Here is a 16,366-nt window from a genome sequence, read left to right on the forward strand (position 1 = left end):
ACCTTGGGAAACCATGCAGAACTAAGCCTCACCTTTTCATAAGCAGCCACACCCTTCAACTGGAGAAATTAAATGCATGCGTTCACATTGGCTAATGTGTTTTTTTTGTCTATCCCACTCCCTGCCAGTTGAGCTGTAAGTAAATGCGTGTCTCAAATTCCAAACATCGAACAAACTTCCAGAAGTCCTTCACTCTGAGCAGAAACGCAACCAACCATGTCTCAAAAAGTGTCCCGAACCGATGTATCTGCTTCTGTGTTACCGAAGGGGAGAGAAGTGACATGTCGTCTGGACACAGAAAACCGACTGAGTGCAGTCCATGTTATTGGCACATATTTGAAAGCATCTCTGAACAGGTAAGCTGAAATGCGATAATCGACTGTAAGTAAGAGACACAGGCTATAGTGTTTCTTATCAAACTGTTTGCCTTATAGGCTACTTTTATTCTAGGCTACTGCCTACAGCTTTGGAGACACTATCTATGGAATAGCCAATAACAAGGAGACCTATTATTTAGCCTAGTTTTCAGGTTCATAGCCTACTTGTATTTTGTGTTTCTACTAGAACATGATTATAGCCTACATGCTTAATTTGTTTAAAAAAAAACACATAATTTTTCTCATCATGGCTGCTGCACCTGATCTGCTGCCACCCCCGCCTCCCCCCTCCAGACTCTGCTCCTGACAAAGCCCAGTCTGCTCTGATTGGTCAGCAGCCATTTTTATTAGCAACCTTTATTATGGCTTGGCAGCAGTGTGCAAGAAGACTAGTCTTCGCTTCCTGCGATAACGGAACAGTCATCGGGCATTAGTGTCAAATAGTGTCAGTAGCCTACCAGTCTGAGTGCCTCACACACTGCGGGAGTAGCCTACTGCAGCCATGATTCACTCCCGGACTCTCAGAGTAGATTATGACCAAATTACAAGCGTTGTATGCGTGGTCGGCTCGGAACTTAACGTGAACCTGAACAGGTAAACTTCTTCAACCTGTACGCACGCACACACACACACACACACACACACACATTGTGAATAGCCTATATTTTTATTGTGAAAATATTCACGTTCTTCTCTGAAAATATTGTATTACATTCTATCATATTACCTTGGTTACCACTGCTTACAGTTTACACAGCTTAAGTCTAGTGTGTTGCCTATGTCTCTTTCCTCATTTTTATTGGAATGATGTGAACTTGTCAACAGCCAACCCGTTCAGCTGTTTGCATCCAGGGCTAAAATGAGTTGCTCACTTTTGCCAGTTCATTAGGTAGCCTATACATAGTATCTAAAACCAATGAGGTCTAATACAACAGTCCTGCAATAAATCCTCCCTTCATGAAGTTTATAATGTTCAGGTTTTTAAAAAACGTTTTAAGGGAGGTGTTGAGTCAACTGTATGGTCTTTTTTAGCAGCTATAGTTATTTTATTGTTAAATTACTCCACCCCTTTACATTAATAAGGTTAGACTAAATATAGCATCCTCCAAAATTATCATGAGGTTGAATCAAAACCTCTCTAAGCCAAAAACTGAACATATACATATAACCTTCATGAATGTAGAATTTACTGCAGGACTGTTGAATAAGACCACATTTTAGATAGGCGTGCTGTACCTAATCAAGTGGCAACTGAGTGTATAGGATTTCCATTGTTAATCCACATCAATAGAGCTGTGGGTCAGGTGGCATTTGTATGCAGATGGTGATGGTGGACCTGTACAGTGGATACAGTCAACAGTCCTCTATTGTTGCTGTCCAACAGAAAAGAGTTTGTCCTAAAGAAATGTAGGCAATACGTTCTGCCAAATACCAGCCTCCACAACATAACAGAGCAAGGCTTGATTACAAACTGGGCAGAGTGGGAGACTGGCACGCGGACCGGACTCTGAGGGGCTCCGAGGGGTTTTTGTAATATCCCAAAATAAAAGTGTGCTATTATTTGACACCCATTCTCAAGGCCTTGTCATGAAAAGTGGCCCTGTTTTCAAATCTTAAAGAATGGGTTCATTTTAAAGCAATACTTAGTATTGAAAGTGTTATTGAAAGAGTTGTTGTTGTTGTTGATGTAGTCATTCCTCCTCTCCAAATCGTGTCCCAACGTGATAGGAATGGAGAGAGTGAGAGGGAGGAGCCCTGACAAGATCAAAGGCTGTCACATGAGACAAAATAATAATCATCATTGTTGTGGGTAGAATGCATTCAAAGTTTAGCTAAAGCTGTATTTGTTTTTTAAAACCTTGACCATAGTTTGTGTCGTGACTCATGACATACAGCTGGTTATGTGGCTGTATGGTGCCTATTTCTAGAGAAATATGTGGTGAAGGCATTACCACTAAATAGCTGACACATGCGAAACCTGAGATCTGATGCTGGTATAGTGTGGAACTATCAGGTGTCTTTGTCCTTATATAGAATATAAGCATGTCTTCACCTGAGACAATTTTCTAAGAAAAACGGGGACTTCATTGTCCATATTTTCTTTTTGCTGGAGGCCTCAAACTGTTCAAACAGGCTCTGCAAGTAAGGCGTGAGAAATTTGACCACATGCTGTTCTAGTTCTTTATTCTGCCACTTTTAACATCCATCCGCAGTTTCGAGGGACTACCAGCAGAGCCTAAGCAGTTTTGCAACTTCATGTCATTTTTTGTTTGTGAACACATGTCACCCTAATTGTTTATTTTAATAAAACCATATGTGTATGAATAACGTTGCTTGCGTTGCTGCCTTCCAGGCAACACAGAATAAAGACTGACTTACTTTATCATGACGGTAGCTGCTACTTTGGTTCGCCACCTGTTATGAAATTTGAGCTTCCCTGCATACGTCATTGCTCGTCCTCATATGTATATAAACATATATTTGCTCTAACCCCCGCACTGTATGTGTATTACTGTATGTTTAATACAGTATGTTTAACATACAACATGCATCAAAACCTGCTGTTATCTCTTCTTCGCAGGAGTGCCCCTCCCAGGTCCAAGTTCTTCTCTGTGAAGCGCACTGCCAATGTTCAGTACAGCATCAGCCCCCCCACCTCAGGAGAAGACCTCTCCCCCACCCCTCTCAATGGAAACTCAGTACTACTCATCAGCATGAGCCGTGCCAGTGAATCTGTAAATGATAGCAAGGTAAAGTAGGACAGCAGTGCATGAAACTGATGTCACAAAGCAGCAAGTCAAATGTCGTGATGTGACTGAGTGCTGAGGTATAGGAGTAGAACAGCTCCAGGAAGTGAACCATTTATTATTAGGAAAATGCACACCCAGGAACATGATTCAAGGTTGGATATGATGAGTTGGGTGTTGTTGTTTTTTTTTGCAAAGAGTGTTTAGCAATTTCCCTGAAACAGTTGGCCAATATTTTTGGAACAATTTAAAAATATTTGCCTTTCAGATATTAACTATTAGTTTGTTTCAGAGCCCGAAATTTAAAGGAACACGCCGACTTATTGGGAATTTAGCTTATTCACCGTAACCCCCAGAGTTAGACAAGTCGATACTATTAACAACAGAACGAAGAATCTGTGACTTCTGAATATTCTGAGCATTGGAGCAATGTTATGATTTAGACTAGACTTTAACTAGAAATATATCAAGGACAAACAAAGCATCCTCGAAGCATAATTAATGCTGATTAATAATGTATCACTTTTCAAATAACCAGAGGAGATATTCAACATTAAACAGAGCTCAGTAGCTTTTTGCCTTGCAATGTGAAACTCATTTTCATTGATGCTTCTTTAAGATTTTACAGTTGTCAGATGTCATTTTGTCTAACTAAATGACTTGTGCTTTTGTTTCATAAGCTGTCTGTCCAGTACTATGGGGAGAATAAAGAGGTCTTGGGAAGAGCAGTCCTGCACCTGACAGCTGTTGGTAAGTTACCACAACATGGCGTAACATTTTTTTTTTTTTTTGTGATTTGTCGCCCCTACAGTTTCAGAGTGCAATTCACTTCTACACTGCTGTCATAAATATGGACAGCTGGACACATGCATTTGTTATGATTACATTACTTCATCAAAAACTAGCGAGCCCACAACTTTGCTAACACAGCCGAACATTAAGCAACCATCAAATAACACAAAACATAGCAAGCTGGCTATTATTACTTCCTAGTCCAACAGCAAGATGCCCAGCTTGGCGTCTGTCCTGCAGCCTTTTATGTCGCAAAGCTCTCTCCAACGACTGAAATCCTGTCTTAGATTTACTCTTGCTCGGTCACTTTCTCCTTTTTTTTTCTTTTCTCCGTGTCCTTTTCGGTCTCTTCGCTTCTGCCGTGATGAACTGTGATTTCAACCACTATCTGGAATATTTGGGCCATGCAAAGGCACTCTGTGATTAACAAACCTTGTCTGTCATGCAGAGATCTCTCTGGATGTGGATGCTGACCGAGACGGTGTTGTGGAGAAAAACAACGCTAATAAGGTGAGCTCAAATGTGTCAGATGGCTGTACAAAAACGTGAAAACCTAATGAAGGAGATATTTTTTAGTATTTTTTCTTTTCACTTTCTGATAAACAATAACAGGCCAAGTGTGACAAAGTCAGCGCTGCATATTCATTTTAAAGTGTTTCAGCCTGGCGTTTGTTATCAGATGTTTTTCTCCATCAGAGGCGAGATCTCTCTACGATTGTGTTGTTTAAACATGCATTCTTTCTATATTCGTTGTGTTATATGAGTTTGATATGTGGCAGTGTAATCGCTGAAGTCACAGTCTAAGCTGTTTCACAAAACATTTTGTATCTTTAGATTTTCCCGCCAATCAAATTCATTCACATCTGGTTTGTTGGATACTTGTTAGGGATCCTGGAAATGGGGTCCTAATGGGCACGGAGCCATCCTATTGGTCAACTGTGACTCAGAGCAGAAGTACCGGAACAAAAAACCAGATTGCGAGCAGGACTATGTCACCAAAGTGTCAGGTAAAATAGTACAGCTTCTGGTTTACCACTGAATTCTTTGTTAGTCTTTGTTCACTCTGCACCATTGACTCTTTTATAAGAGCAACTAAAGGCCACTCATATTTGCTCTGGCAAAGTCAGCAGGTGAATGTATTGATAGTAGGGGTGTGACGAGACGCTTACTCCACGAGACGAGACACATCACGAGATTGGGTTCACGAGAACGAGACGAGACGAGATTTTAAATTTTTTTTTAAAGAAATCCTCAATGATGAAATATATGAATGGAAAATAGTTTTTTTATTCAACTGAAAAATCACAAAATGCAAAACAATTTAGGTGCCTTTTGAAATCAACTATTAATGATGAATGTTATTTAACTTTTTTTTTACTATTTTAATGAATCATATGCAGTAAAGGACATGCAAACACTGGCTTCTGCCCTGTGAAATCTAACTCCTTTCCACAAATCGAACATAAAAAAATAAACAGTATAAATAAAATAAATGTGTAAACAACAGAAAATGTTTAAATGCAAACAGTAAATGTATCAATAACCAAAGTACTGCTCTCTCAAAACTACAAGTGCAAACAGAAACAATTTTTTTCTATAAGATAAACTACACAGAACAGCCTAAGATATGGTCATGTTATTTTTCAAGAATATAAGCATGTCGACTATTTCTGGCAGCAGTTGAGACCTTTGGGCAGTAACTATGTCTCCTGCAGTAGAAAAAACACACACTCACTTGGAACTGAGGTAGCAGGGATGGAAAGGTATGCTTTGGCAAGTGGAGACAGCAAAGGATATTTAGGAGTTGCCGAAATCCGACATTTTCCACCACAGAAAATGGCCTCATATCAGCTGCAATGAAAACGCCTATGTCCCTCGTTATTGCCGTGGCTCTTGCACTTACCGGTGGCAGAGATGCAAAGGCCTTTAGAGTTGTTTGGCCTTTTAATGTTTTCGTCGCGGGTGCTGTAGTTGGTAGAGAGCTGTGGTGGTGCTGTAAGTGTTTTTGCATAGTGCTCGTGTTAGCCGCGGTATACGGCATTTTTTTCTTACAATATTTACATATTGTGTTCGTCTTGTCTGTCACTCTTTCGCCGTTTATTATTTCCGCAGGAAAACCAAAATGTTTCCACACAAATGATTTAAAAGTAGTGATGTTACCCGTGAACCCTCTGCTTCGAGGCATGTACCAAAAACATGAACCAATTTGGAATGAAGCTTTGTATCGGAGCTCGATTCGTTTGGAGATAATCACGTGACCAGTGACGTCCGAAGCTTCGTTTCACACACACCCACGTCACTGCTTCGAAGTTCAATTCAAAAGCTGCGCGAACAGCGCGACACGGGGCTGGGGTTGTTGCAGTAGAGAGTCAACAGAGTCAGGAGAGTTAGTTAATAGAGAGATTATTATAGCCAGTAAGAAAGTGTGTAGCCAATAGAAAGTTCATAGCGAGTAGCCTAGTTTATAGTGAGTAGAGAGTTTATAAAAGAGAGTTTAGAGTGCCTTGCACATGCCTATCTCACCTATTTGGCTGAGGAGACAATGTTGCTCTAGGCTACATAGACTTAATCACAGAAATGAGTGTGCAATGTGCAATGTGCAATGTGTTCTTCATTCATTTCCCTCCCAAATTGATGTATTTGTTTTCAAACACAAGACAGTTCACAACCAAAATCCTAACTTTATAGTTCTTTTTTTTGGCGGAGAAGGCAATTACATTTTTATTTATGCAAGGTCCCACATATAGGCTTAGTTATTTATGTCATTATTTATTTATCAATGAATTTGTTGTGTATTGAGTTATGGCTTAACCACTAGAGGGCGCTGTAGTCCACAGTGCATTGTACTGGATGTTGGTAAGAGCCGTAAAGAAGAAGAAGAAATAAAAAAAGAAGGAAGTTTACAACAAGTTGAAGCTAGCTCGACGGTCTCGTCTGTCCTGGAGTGAATAATACAGAGACATAACAAATTGGCGACGAGGATGGCGACTGCCGGTGTGCCTCTTCCTGCGTTGTTCCTACCATGCGCCGGACAACCTACTATTCCGTTCGATATGTGGATGAAAATGTTCGGGAATTACCTGCTCGCTATTCACGCGGAGGGGGACGACTGGCCCGACACGAGGAAACGTGCAATTCTCCTACACTGCCTGGGCACCGAAGGCCAACGTGTATTTTATACACTCACGAATGTAGGTACAACCTATGATTCAGCAGTGGATGCACTGCGTGCACACTTCAGTCCAGCAATAAACGTTGTAGTGGAACGGCACAAGTTCAGACAGAGAGTACAGAGATCGCATGAGACTGTAGCCGAGTATGTGGGCGCGCTACGTGAGTTAGCTACAACGTGTGGATTTGCTGGGAACACAGATGAAATGATACGGGACCAATTGATTGAGCATGCTAGCTGTGTGAAGATACGTGAGAAACTGTTAGTACAAACTGAGACAGATCTCACTCTGGATAAAGCAGTAAAGTTGGCTGTCAAGTGGAAGCAGCTATCGGACACGCCCAGACTCTAGCTTCCGAGCCGCATGCTCCAGTGCACGTGGTGAAGCTGAGACCAAAACGCCCATTCAGAAACAGAGCAAAGAGCAGTCACCCCATCGAGCCTGCAGCAGCACTGAAACAGGATCAAAGCTGTTTTTAGATGTGGATCAGCAGCTCACCTGGCAAATGCCCAGGACTGCCCTGCAAGGAAAGTGACTTGCCGAAACTGCAATAAGGTCGGACACTTTGCCCGTGTATGTAAGTCCAAGCAAACCACGGCCAAGGTAGGAGAAGTGGTTATTCTGGAAATGAATACAGTACGAATGATAGAAAATGGACAACTGGATGACAAAATTACATGCACAGTAGCCATAAATACAAGGACAACTTCCCGTACTGTGGAGCTAGTGGTGGATACGGGATCGGCTGTGTCAATCATTCCTGAGCACTTCTATAGGGCGAACTTCAGTGGTGTGCCGCTTGCTGAACCAGAAAAAAGGCTAGTGACTTACACCAAATCTGATGTTCCAGTGCTGGGTTGCCTGCCAGCTACAGTGAGGTATGCAACCATTACAGTACCAGCTACACTGTACGTCGTGAAGACAGGCACAGCTCTGCTCGGAATGGACTTGTTCAGGGCACTGAGACTTTCTATTGACAACAACATGGTGCTCTCACCTGCGGGCCCAGTGACAGAGATCAGAGAGATCAACGCCGGATCAGTGACTGGAGAGAAGTTAGGTCTTGCTAAAGGTTTCATTCACCGTGTGAAAGTTAGGGAAGACGTCCAGCCTGTTCAACAAAAACTGCGGAGACTTCCACTCTCTGTTAAACAAGCTGTCTCTGCTGAATTGGAGAGACTGTTAGAAATGGATGTGATAGAGAGGATTGACGCATCCCCATGGGTATCACCCATCGTTGTCACACGACGAAAGAATGGTTCAGTGAGAATGTGTGTGGACTTACGTGAACCAAACAAGGCTGTAGTGATGGACAGTCACCCACTTCCTCATATGGATGACCTCTTCTCTGAAATGCGTGGAGCCACTGTGTTCTCAACCATTGATTTGGCAAATGCTTATCATCAGGTGTTACTGGCAGAGGAAAGCAGAGATATGACTGCATTCATAACTCACGAAGGGCTCTTCAGGTTTCGTCGGGTTCCATATGGGCTGTGTTCTGCCCCAAGTGCGTTCTCCAAGATGATGTCTCTGGTGCTGAAAGATCTCAAGGGGGTCCAGAACTACCTAGATGATGTCATAGTCTATGGCACAGAAAAGGTGGAGCATGATCATAACCTGCAGATGGTGCTTTCTGCGCTAAAGGAAGCTGGCCTCCAGCTCAACAATGAAAAATGCCACTTCAACCAGACCAGCCTACGGTTCCTTGGACACACCATCTCAGCCCAGGGTTTGCTGCCAGACACAGATCACCTCAAGGCTATTACAGCTGCTCCAGCGCCTAGCGACGCCACCACACTGCGCTCATTCCTGGGGCTCACAGCATGGTATGCAAAATTTGTGCAGAACTATGCATCTCTGGTAGAGCCCATGCGAGACTGCCTGCGTGGCGACACATTTCAGTGGACAGCAGCAGCACAGTCCAGCTTTGACACGGTCAAGACTCGCATTGTAACCAGTTCAGCGCTGTCAGTCTTTGACCCCAGCCTTCCTACAATTGTGTCTACAGATGCTTCGGATTATGGTCTGGGGGCCATACTGACACAAATGCATCCTGATAACACTGAGCGCACAGTTGCTTTTGCCTCACGTTCACTTACCCCTGCTGAACGGAAATACTCCATTGTAGAAAAGGAAGCGTTAGCCTGTGTGTGGGCAGCGGAAAAGTGGAGGACTTTCTTATGGGGGACAAGATTTACACTGCGTACAGATCACCAGGCTCTGACCACACTGCTACACACAAAAGGACTTGGACGCGCAGGGATGCGTATTGCCCGGTGGTCAGCCAGACTTCTGTGCTTCACGTATGACGTGGTCTATCGTGCAGGAGCACAAAACTATGCTGCGGACTGTCTCTCCCGTCTGCCTCTCCCATCAGATGAGAATGCAGAGCCAGTGACTGAGCCTGAACTTGTAGCTCTGCTGGACACAGAACTGAAAGCTCTGTGAAGGACTTCGCTGTGGCATGTGAGGTATGCCCAGAGCTGACTGCCATCAGGGCACAGATGAAAAAGGGGTGGCCTAAAACAGCAAAGTCCCTACCGGCAGTGCTCAAACCCTACTTTGCTACTAGAGATGAACTCTCAGTCCAAGATGTGACAATATACAGGGACCCTCACCGACGGCTAGTGCCTGTGGCCCTGAGAAGACAGCTGGTGGACCTGGCACATGAAACCCACCAGGGTGTTGTGCGCACCAAGCAGAGGCTACGTGACTTATACTGGTGGCCCGGCATGGACATGTCGGTGCAGGACAGCATTAGTGCATGTGTGACATGCCAGATGAATGATAAAAGCGCTAAGACGCATTTTGCCCCGCTTCAACCAGTCTCCCTGCCAGACGGCCCATGGCAGAAGGTGGGAATCGACATCGTCGGACCGTTCGAGTCAGCAGACTGGGACTGCCGCTATGCCGTGACACTGATTGACTATTATACAAAGTGGCCGGAGGTGGCTTTCACGCACTCAATCACAACCACGGCCGTCACTACTTTCCTGTCTACTGTGTTTGCCCGTTTCGGCAACCCCACAGAACTCGTTAGTGATAATGGGACACAGTTTACCTCGAACGAGTTCGTAGAATTTCTGGCAGTGAGGGACATTACACACAGGAAAGTGTCTTTGTATTATCCACAAGTAAACGGAGCCATTGAACGCTGGAATCGTGTTCTCAAAGAGTCACTTCTTACTGCCGAGCAAGAGAGGAAACCATGGAAACCATTCATACAGGACTTCTTGCTCACGTACCGTGCAACTCCACACACTGTGACAGGAGTGTCACCATATGAACTCATGTTCAACAGGAAAATGCGCACAAAGGTGAACATCGGTCCAGCAAGCAAACCTACTCTGCTGACAGAGAAGCAACTGCGCAACCGTGTCACCTCTAAACAAAAGGCATCAAAAGATTACACAGATGTGAGGAGAGGTGCACAGGTACCAAAGATCAAAGAGGGAAGTATAGTAAGAGTACGGAAACCCTTCCATGTAAAAAAAGGACAGTCAAAGTTCCATAGACCTGCCAGAGTGGTACGGAGAGCTGGTGCAAATGCATATGTGCTGGAAGATGGACGCACCTGGAACGCTACTCATCTCTCGTTAGTCCCTGACAGTGTAACGGACACCATTGACAGTTCTGTTCCAGTACCTGTGCCGGAACCTGCACCATTGCTGGATGTTCCAGTACCTGAGTTGGGACCTGCACAACGGCTGGATGGGGACATGCGGATGTCTGCCAGGGTCAGGAAGAAGCCGGCATGGCTTAGTGATTATGTACATTAATCCTTCTCATGGACTTTGGGGGGAACTAAGAGGGAATGATAATGACAATGAAAGTTGTGAAAAAAACAAAAAAAAGACATTGAAAATGTCTGGATGCTGTTTTGCTAGTGAAACGGTTTGCTTAATTTCACTTATGTTTAAAACTTCTGTTAGAAGTTTGATAAATGTAATGTTGCATGCTATAACAGTTAAATTGATACTATTATTGGAAAGAAGAGGATGTTAATGTTAAGTAGAAAAAAAAACTTAAGTTTGCATTATATTACAGCCGAGGTCTAGGTGAGTTCAGAGGCGGCTTACTCATTTTTATTTTACCTGGTAAGCTTTCTAAACAAGAGGGGAAATATGTTGTGTATTGAGTTATGGCTTAACCACTAGAGGGCGCTGTAGTCCACAGTGCATTGTACTGGATGTTGGTAAGAGCCGTAAAGAAGAAGAAGAAATAAAAAAAGAAGGAAGTTTACAACAAGTTGAAGCTAGCTCGACGGTCTCGTCTGTCCTGGAGTGAATAATACAGAGACATAACAGAATTCATACTCAAAATGTGTTCATCTTCAACTCTAAAGTAAAGTTTAGATTCTCTGCCCAAGCCCGAGCACGCCAGACTTTCGGGCCGGGCCGTTATTTTCCGCCACTATCCTGGGCCGAGCCGGGCCAGGCCGGGCCCTTGATCAAGCTTTTGTGTTTTTTACTAGGCCTATAGCCTAATTGGGTGGGGAGAAAGCTATGTTATAATCAGAAATAGGAGAATTACCTTTGAGCAAGTTTGGAGGAAAGTCGGAGGTATGGAACCATTTTAAACAAGTCGTGGGCAGTGACAATATGTGTCGGCTTTGTTGAATGCATTAAGTGCGGCACGCTGTCGCCTACAACAGCAAATAAAACGGGGACTTGGATGATGAACAGACACATGAAGCAGGCTTGCCGTGGCAGAAAAGATGATAGTCAGCCTTCAACGTCCTCTTACTTCTCCAAGCGTGAGGGCGAGGCAAGCCCTCACAGAGAAATACGTTGAGTTTTTTTTTTTTACGTTTCTTCATTCAGATCCATTTGCGATCCGTTCCATTCTGAATAAACAAACAGCGCAGTTTACATGCTTCGTCCTTGTTGCATTATTCATTAAGATCATTTTAAACAGATTTCAGATTTTCAGTTCAAACAACTCTGAATTGTATGAGAACGTCAGACGTATTAAAAAAGTGTCGGGTTAAAATCGGGCTCATGATTCCAGTTAATGTGTCGGGCCGGGCTTGGACACAACGCGCTCGGGTTGGGTCGGGCTTACTCTAAAGACATTCATGGCTAATAACTGTGAAACAGGTTGACACAATGCTGTCCCTAACTTCACCACCAGATGTCCTCAAAGAGTTCTGAAGCTTCGAGTAGTGAACCTTTTTTCGATACAATTGGCTTGAAAGCTTCACTGCTTCAGAAAGCTTCAGTTCGCCATCACTATTTAAAAGTGGCAGGAGGATCTTCAATAGTAATTTCACGCTCCATCACGCTGACATCACATCGCCTCACGAGACAACTTTTACCCTCGACGAGAAGTCTCGTCACGTTTTAATCTCGCGATATCTCGTAAAACGAGATCTCGTCACACCCTTAATTGATAGGGTAAATAAGTGATAAAACTACAAATCTAGAGACCTCCGTGTGAGTGTAGAGAGCAGGTTGAAATAGCAGGCCTCTCAAATGACGGCAGTAGGCAAACCAGTGTAGCTAAAATGTGAAAAACGGATGTTATTCATTATAGGTGGGTGTGTACTTCCCAGTCATTCTCATAAATATTACCCCAAATTGACTGTAGTATTTAGCTTTAGAGTTAAAAGCGTAAAAAAAAAAACATTTATGTCATGTATCTGTTACATGTGCATTGAAAATCCATGGGATGTAAGATTGAATGACACACTTGGCTGAACATTACCATAATGTACAGATTTGAAGGACATGTCTGTCATGGTGCTGCGGACCAGAGGCCCTGCCAAGCTCCCAGAGGGCTACAAGCTCACCATGCACATCTCTCAGCGCCACGCAGAGAGTGTCCGAGTCTTCAGGTCCAGATCCCCTGAAGCCAAAGTTAATACACTGTGTGAGTAAAGATGGTGGGTGAGAAAGCCCCTGAACAGATGACACAACATCCATGTAATTCAGCTGGTTAGTTAAATCAGAAAGAATTTTTTGAATCTTTTTTCCAATGAAGTGCCTCAGTATTTGAGCCTTGTTTATGTTGTTCTTACTTAAAGTCGAGAAATTACTCTATACCAACTTTGTGAAGAACTATCCACTGGTGCTGAGCAGTGAGGTCCTGTCCCAGGAAGTGCCTTACCTTGGAGGTGTAGCAGAGATGAAATTTCATGTGGAGGGCCTCAGGTTTCCTGACAACGACTTTGATGGGCTCGTCACCATCAACCTCAGTCTGTTAGAGCCCATCTCCACCGTAAGATCTGCAACACGACATGCACAATGTTACACGTCTTTATTTCATCTCCTACCATGAGTTCCTTGTGCTGTTTAATCATCCGTTCTCTATATAAGACAAGGCCTGCAACTAAGGAATATTTTTCATTCGTTGATTCATCGGTAGATTATTTCCTTGATTAATCAATTAGTTGTTTGGTCTATAAAGCCCAACATGACATCCTTAAAATGTCTTATTCAGTTTACTGTCATAGAAGAGTGAAGAAACTATAAAATATTCACATTCAAGGAGCTGAAATCCTAGAATATGTTTTTCATAAAAAATTATTAACTGATTAATCGATTAAGAAAAAGTTGGCAATTAAATTAATCATTGACGACTAATCGATTAATCTTTGCCGCTCTATATAAGACTCTACTCTATATAACTGTTCATGATGAAATTTCAAAAAACAACAATATAGTTTGACTAACAATCTTAACTCAAGGCCCACTTAATATTTATTTTCGTAGCTTTCAACCAAATCTCCCATTCTTCATCTTTTCATTCTGGTTGAAAGCTCTCTACAAAGCTAGCAGATGGACCTTGACATAAGATTTGTTTTTGTCAAACAACTATTTCTTAACTATTAAGAATTAATTTTCACATGAAATGACAACCTAACTGAACTTGGTATGTTATGTGAATTTACTTAAAGTAAAGTTGTTTACTAACAAAACAAATGTTAGATTACATTTGTGTTGGATTAGATTTTTAGTCAAATTACTTTTTTTACTAATTAAATGTATTTGGTCACATTACATTACACACGCACATAAAGAGGAGTGCAGCTAAATGAAAGTATTTGTATAGACAATAAACCAATATACTGTATATAATTCACAAAACAAACATGTTTATTCAAAGGTAGTGGGTACTTTTCAAATAAACAGGTTTGTTTTGTGAATGACATATTGGATGCCAATGCATCATTATTTTTAATATAACTTTGCATCCATATCATTTTTAAAATGTATTGGAAAGATTTATTTGATTCTCCTCTCCCTTGGTTGAGAACTTTCCATTTTATTTATGAATCATCATGGTCTACTTATTTATGGGCGTTCCAGTTAAAAATTATTTATGCACTTATTTTGGTATTGTCCTGTTGTTTCATAGGTTTTTATAGTATAATTCTGGCAACAGGTGGCAGATTGGCTGTCCAAACAAGCAATCCTTTTACATGTACCCCTTGCAGTATTATTTGGGGTTCTCAAGAAGATCAAAACATGCTATTGCATAGTTACTCTTGGGAAAATGTACATATTGAAATTCCCAAAAGAATTGATATTGAGGATTTGTATTTTTATTCTTAAAGATTATTATTATCTTCAAGAGAAAATTATCATGAAAGGTAAAGCCAAAAATGCAAGGAAAATTGAATGGGAGATACTGATACTATATACTATATAAATATTATTTAAAACTTGGGATACAGAGGGACGAAGCCAACCATAAAATGTAATGTTATTCTGATTGCATTTTGGTGTTGATTTATTTATTTATTTATTTATTTTGGAAACTGAAATGAGGTAGAAAGATTTTTGTGTTTTAAATTATATACTGTATACAGTAAAGGTAACTTGTATGTTGATGATGTATGTAGATATATAGATTTTATGTTTTTGTATCACTGTTGGTGTAATAAAAAAAGAAAGAAAGAAGAGTGCAGCTGGCAGTACTCAGCAGCCTCTCATGTTTTGACAGGGTATCCCTGAGACGCCTATCTTCACAGACAAAGTCGTGTTCCGAGTGGCACCGTGGATCATGACACCCAACACCCTCCGGCCTGTGGAGGTGTTTGTTTGCAAGTAAGAGCCTACTGATGAATAATAAAGAGGATGGTGACAATAGATGTGTCAACACAATGTTACAGTATTGCACATTCCCCTTAACTCATACTACCAAGAAAGTGACACGTGTAAATAGGGCTTTAAATTAGATTTTTGATAAATAATCATCTGTAATGTTTGGGTAAAGGCAAATAATAAAACAGTTACAACAGTCTGGTAAGCTCAGAAAAGTATCATCACTTTACTGTAATGCAGCCTTTAAAACCAGGAAAAGACAACATTATGCCATATTATGATATTACGATATCCCAAATCTAAGACGATATCTAGTCTCATATCACGATATCAATACAATATCGATCTACTGCTCTACGTGTAAATGATAAATGTACTGTAAATGACGCTTTGTCATTGTGGTTTTATATGTCACTCCTGAATTAGCATTTTGAAATGACAAGAACATTGCAAAGTATTGCTTAATGAAATCTTCCTCTGTGGTCACCTTCTCAGCACTTCTGATAACAACCCGTTCCTTAAAGGAATGAGGAACCTTGTTGCAAAGAGCGGGTACAAGCTCACGATTTGCCCGGAGTATGTGAACAGAGGGGATCGCTGGATGCAGGTAAGAAAACTGAATGTGTCACATAAAAAACTTCTTGGAAAAAGGAGACAAAATGTGCTCCTTTTGAAAACAATGAGAAGCCAGAAAAAAGTCAAGTTGGAAACACTGCAATAACATTGTTAATGGATTTTACAGGAATAATTCATTCAAATCCCCAAAGTTACATGAAACATTCACAGAAAAGACAAAAAATGACATCAGTAAAGTTGTTATTGTTATTTAAAACCTCTGATAAGTAAAAAGGGTTAACTCCTATCATCTATTTTTCAGGATGAGCTGGAGTTTGGCTACATCGACTCCCCTCATCAACGGTTTCCTGTTGTTCTGGATTCCCCTCGAGATGGAAAACTTCAAAATTTTCCATATGATGAGCTCCTGGTGAGACGGAAAAATGTTTTTAGCAAATCAGATACATGCTCCATTATACAGCAACACTTACCCCAGTGAAAACCAGGAAAACCGCATATATTTGTCCCATAGGGCAAACATGAGAAAATGGCTCAATCTGGTAGAAAAGCCTGATTTAATAAACTGCTCGATTCAATGCTGTATTGGCCATGGGATCAAAATTAGTGGTACATTTTTGTCCTTAAAGGTTATTATAGACTCATAGGATCTGAGG

General features: G+C 41.6%; 1 protein-coding gene across 2 annotated transcripts in view; it reads left to right on the forward strand.

Annotated features, from left to right (window-relative positions):
• padi2 (peptidyl arginine deiminase, type II) overlaps positions 1 to 16,366 on the forward strand; it is a 20,253-nt gene continuing 3,887 nt past the window's right edge. The window contains exons 1-10 of one of the 2 annotated variants that reach the window (XM_028574959.1): positions 1 to 356; positions 2,959 to 3,127; positions 3,805 to 3,874; positions 4,365 to 4,426; positions 4,803 to 4,923; positions 12,808 to 12,960; positions 13,115 to 13,308; positions 15,037 to 15,140; positions 15,633 to 15,744; positions 16,015 to 16,122. In XM_028574959.1, the coding sequence (XP_028430760.1) occupies positions 217 to 356; positions 2,959 to 3,127; positions 3,805 to 3,874; positions 4,365 to 4,426; positions 4,803 to 4,923; positions 12,808 to 12,960; positions 13,115 to 13,308; positions 15,037 to 15,140; positions 15,633 to 15,744; positions 16,015 to 16,122 (1,233 nt within the window). In that variant the 5' untranslated portion in view covers positions 1 to 216. Of the gene's footprint in view, positions 357 to 733; positions 972 to 2,958; positions 3,128 to 3,804; positions 3,875 to 4,364; positions 4,427 to 4,802; positions 4,924 to 12,807; positions 12,961 to 13,114; positions 13,309 to 15,036; positions 15,141 to 15,632; positions 15,745 to 16,014; positions 16,123 to 16,366 lie in introns of those variants that run through there. The other variant, XM_028574960.1, reaches the window with a different exon arrangement.

The sequence above is a fragment of the Perca flavescens genome, chromosome 4, assembly GCF_004354835.1.
Source record: "Perca flavescens isolate YP-PL-M2 chromosome 4, PFLA_1.0, whole genome shotgun sequence".
Taxonomy (NCBI): domain Eukaryota; kingdom Metazoa; phylum Chordata; class Actinopteri; order Perciformes; family Percidae; genus Perca; species Perca flavescens.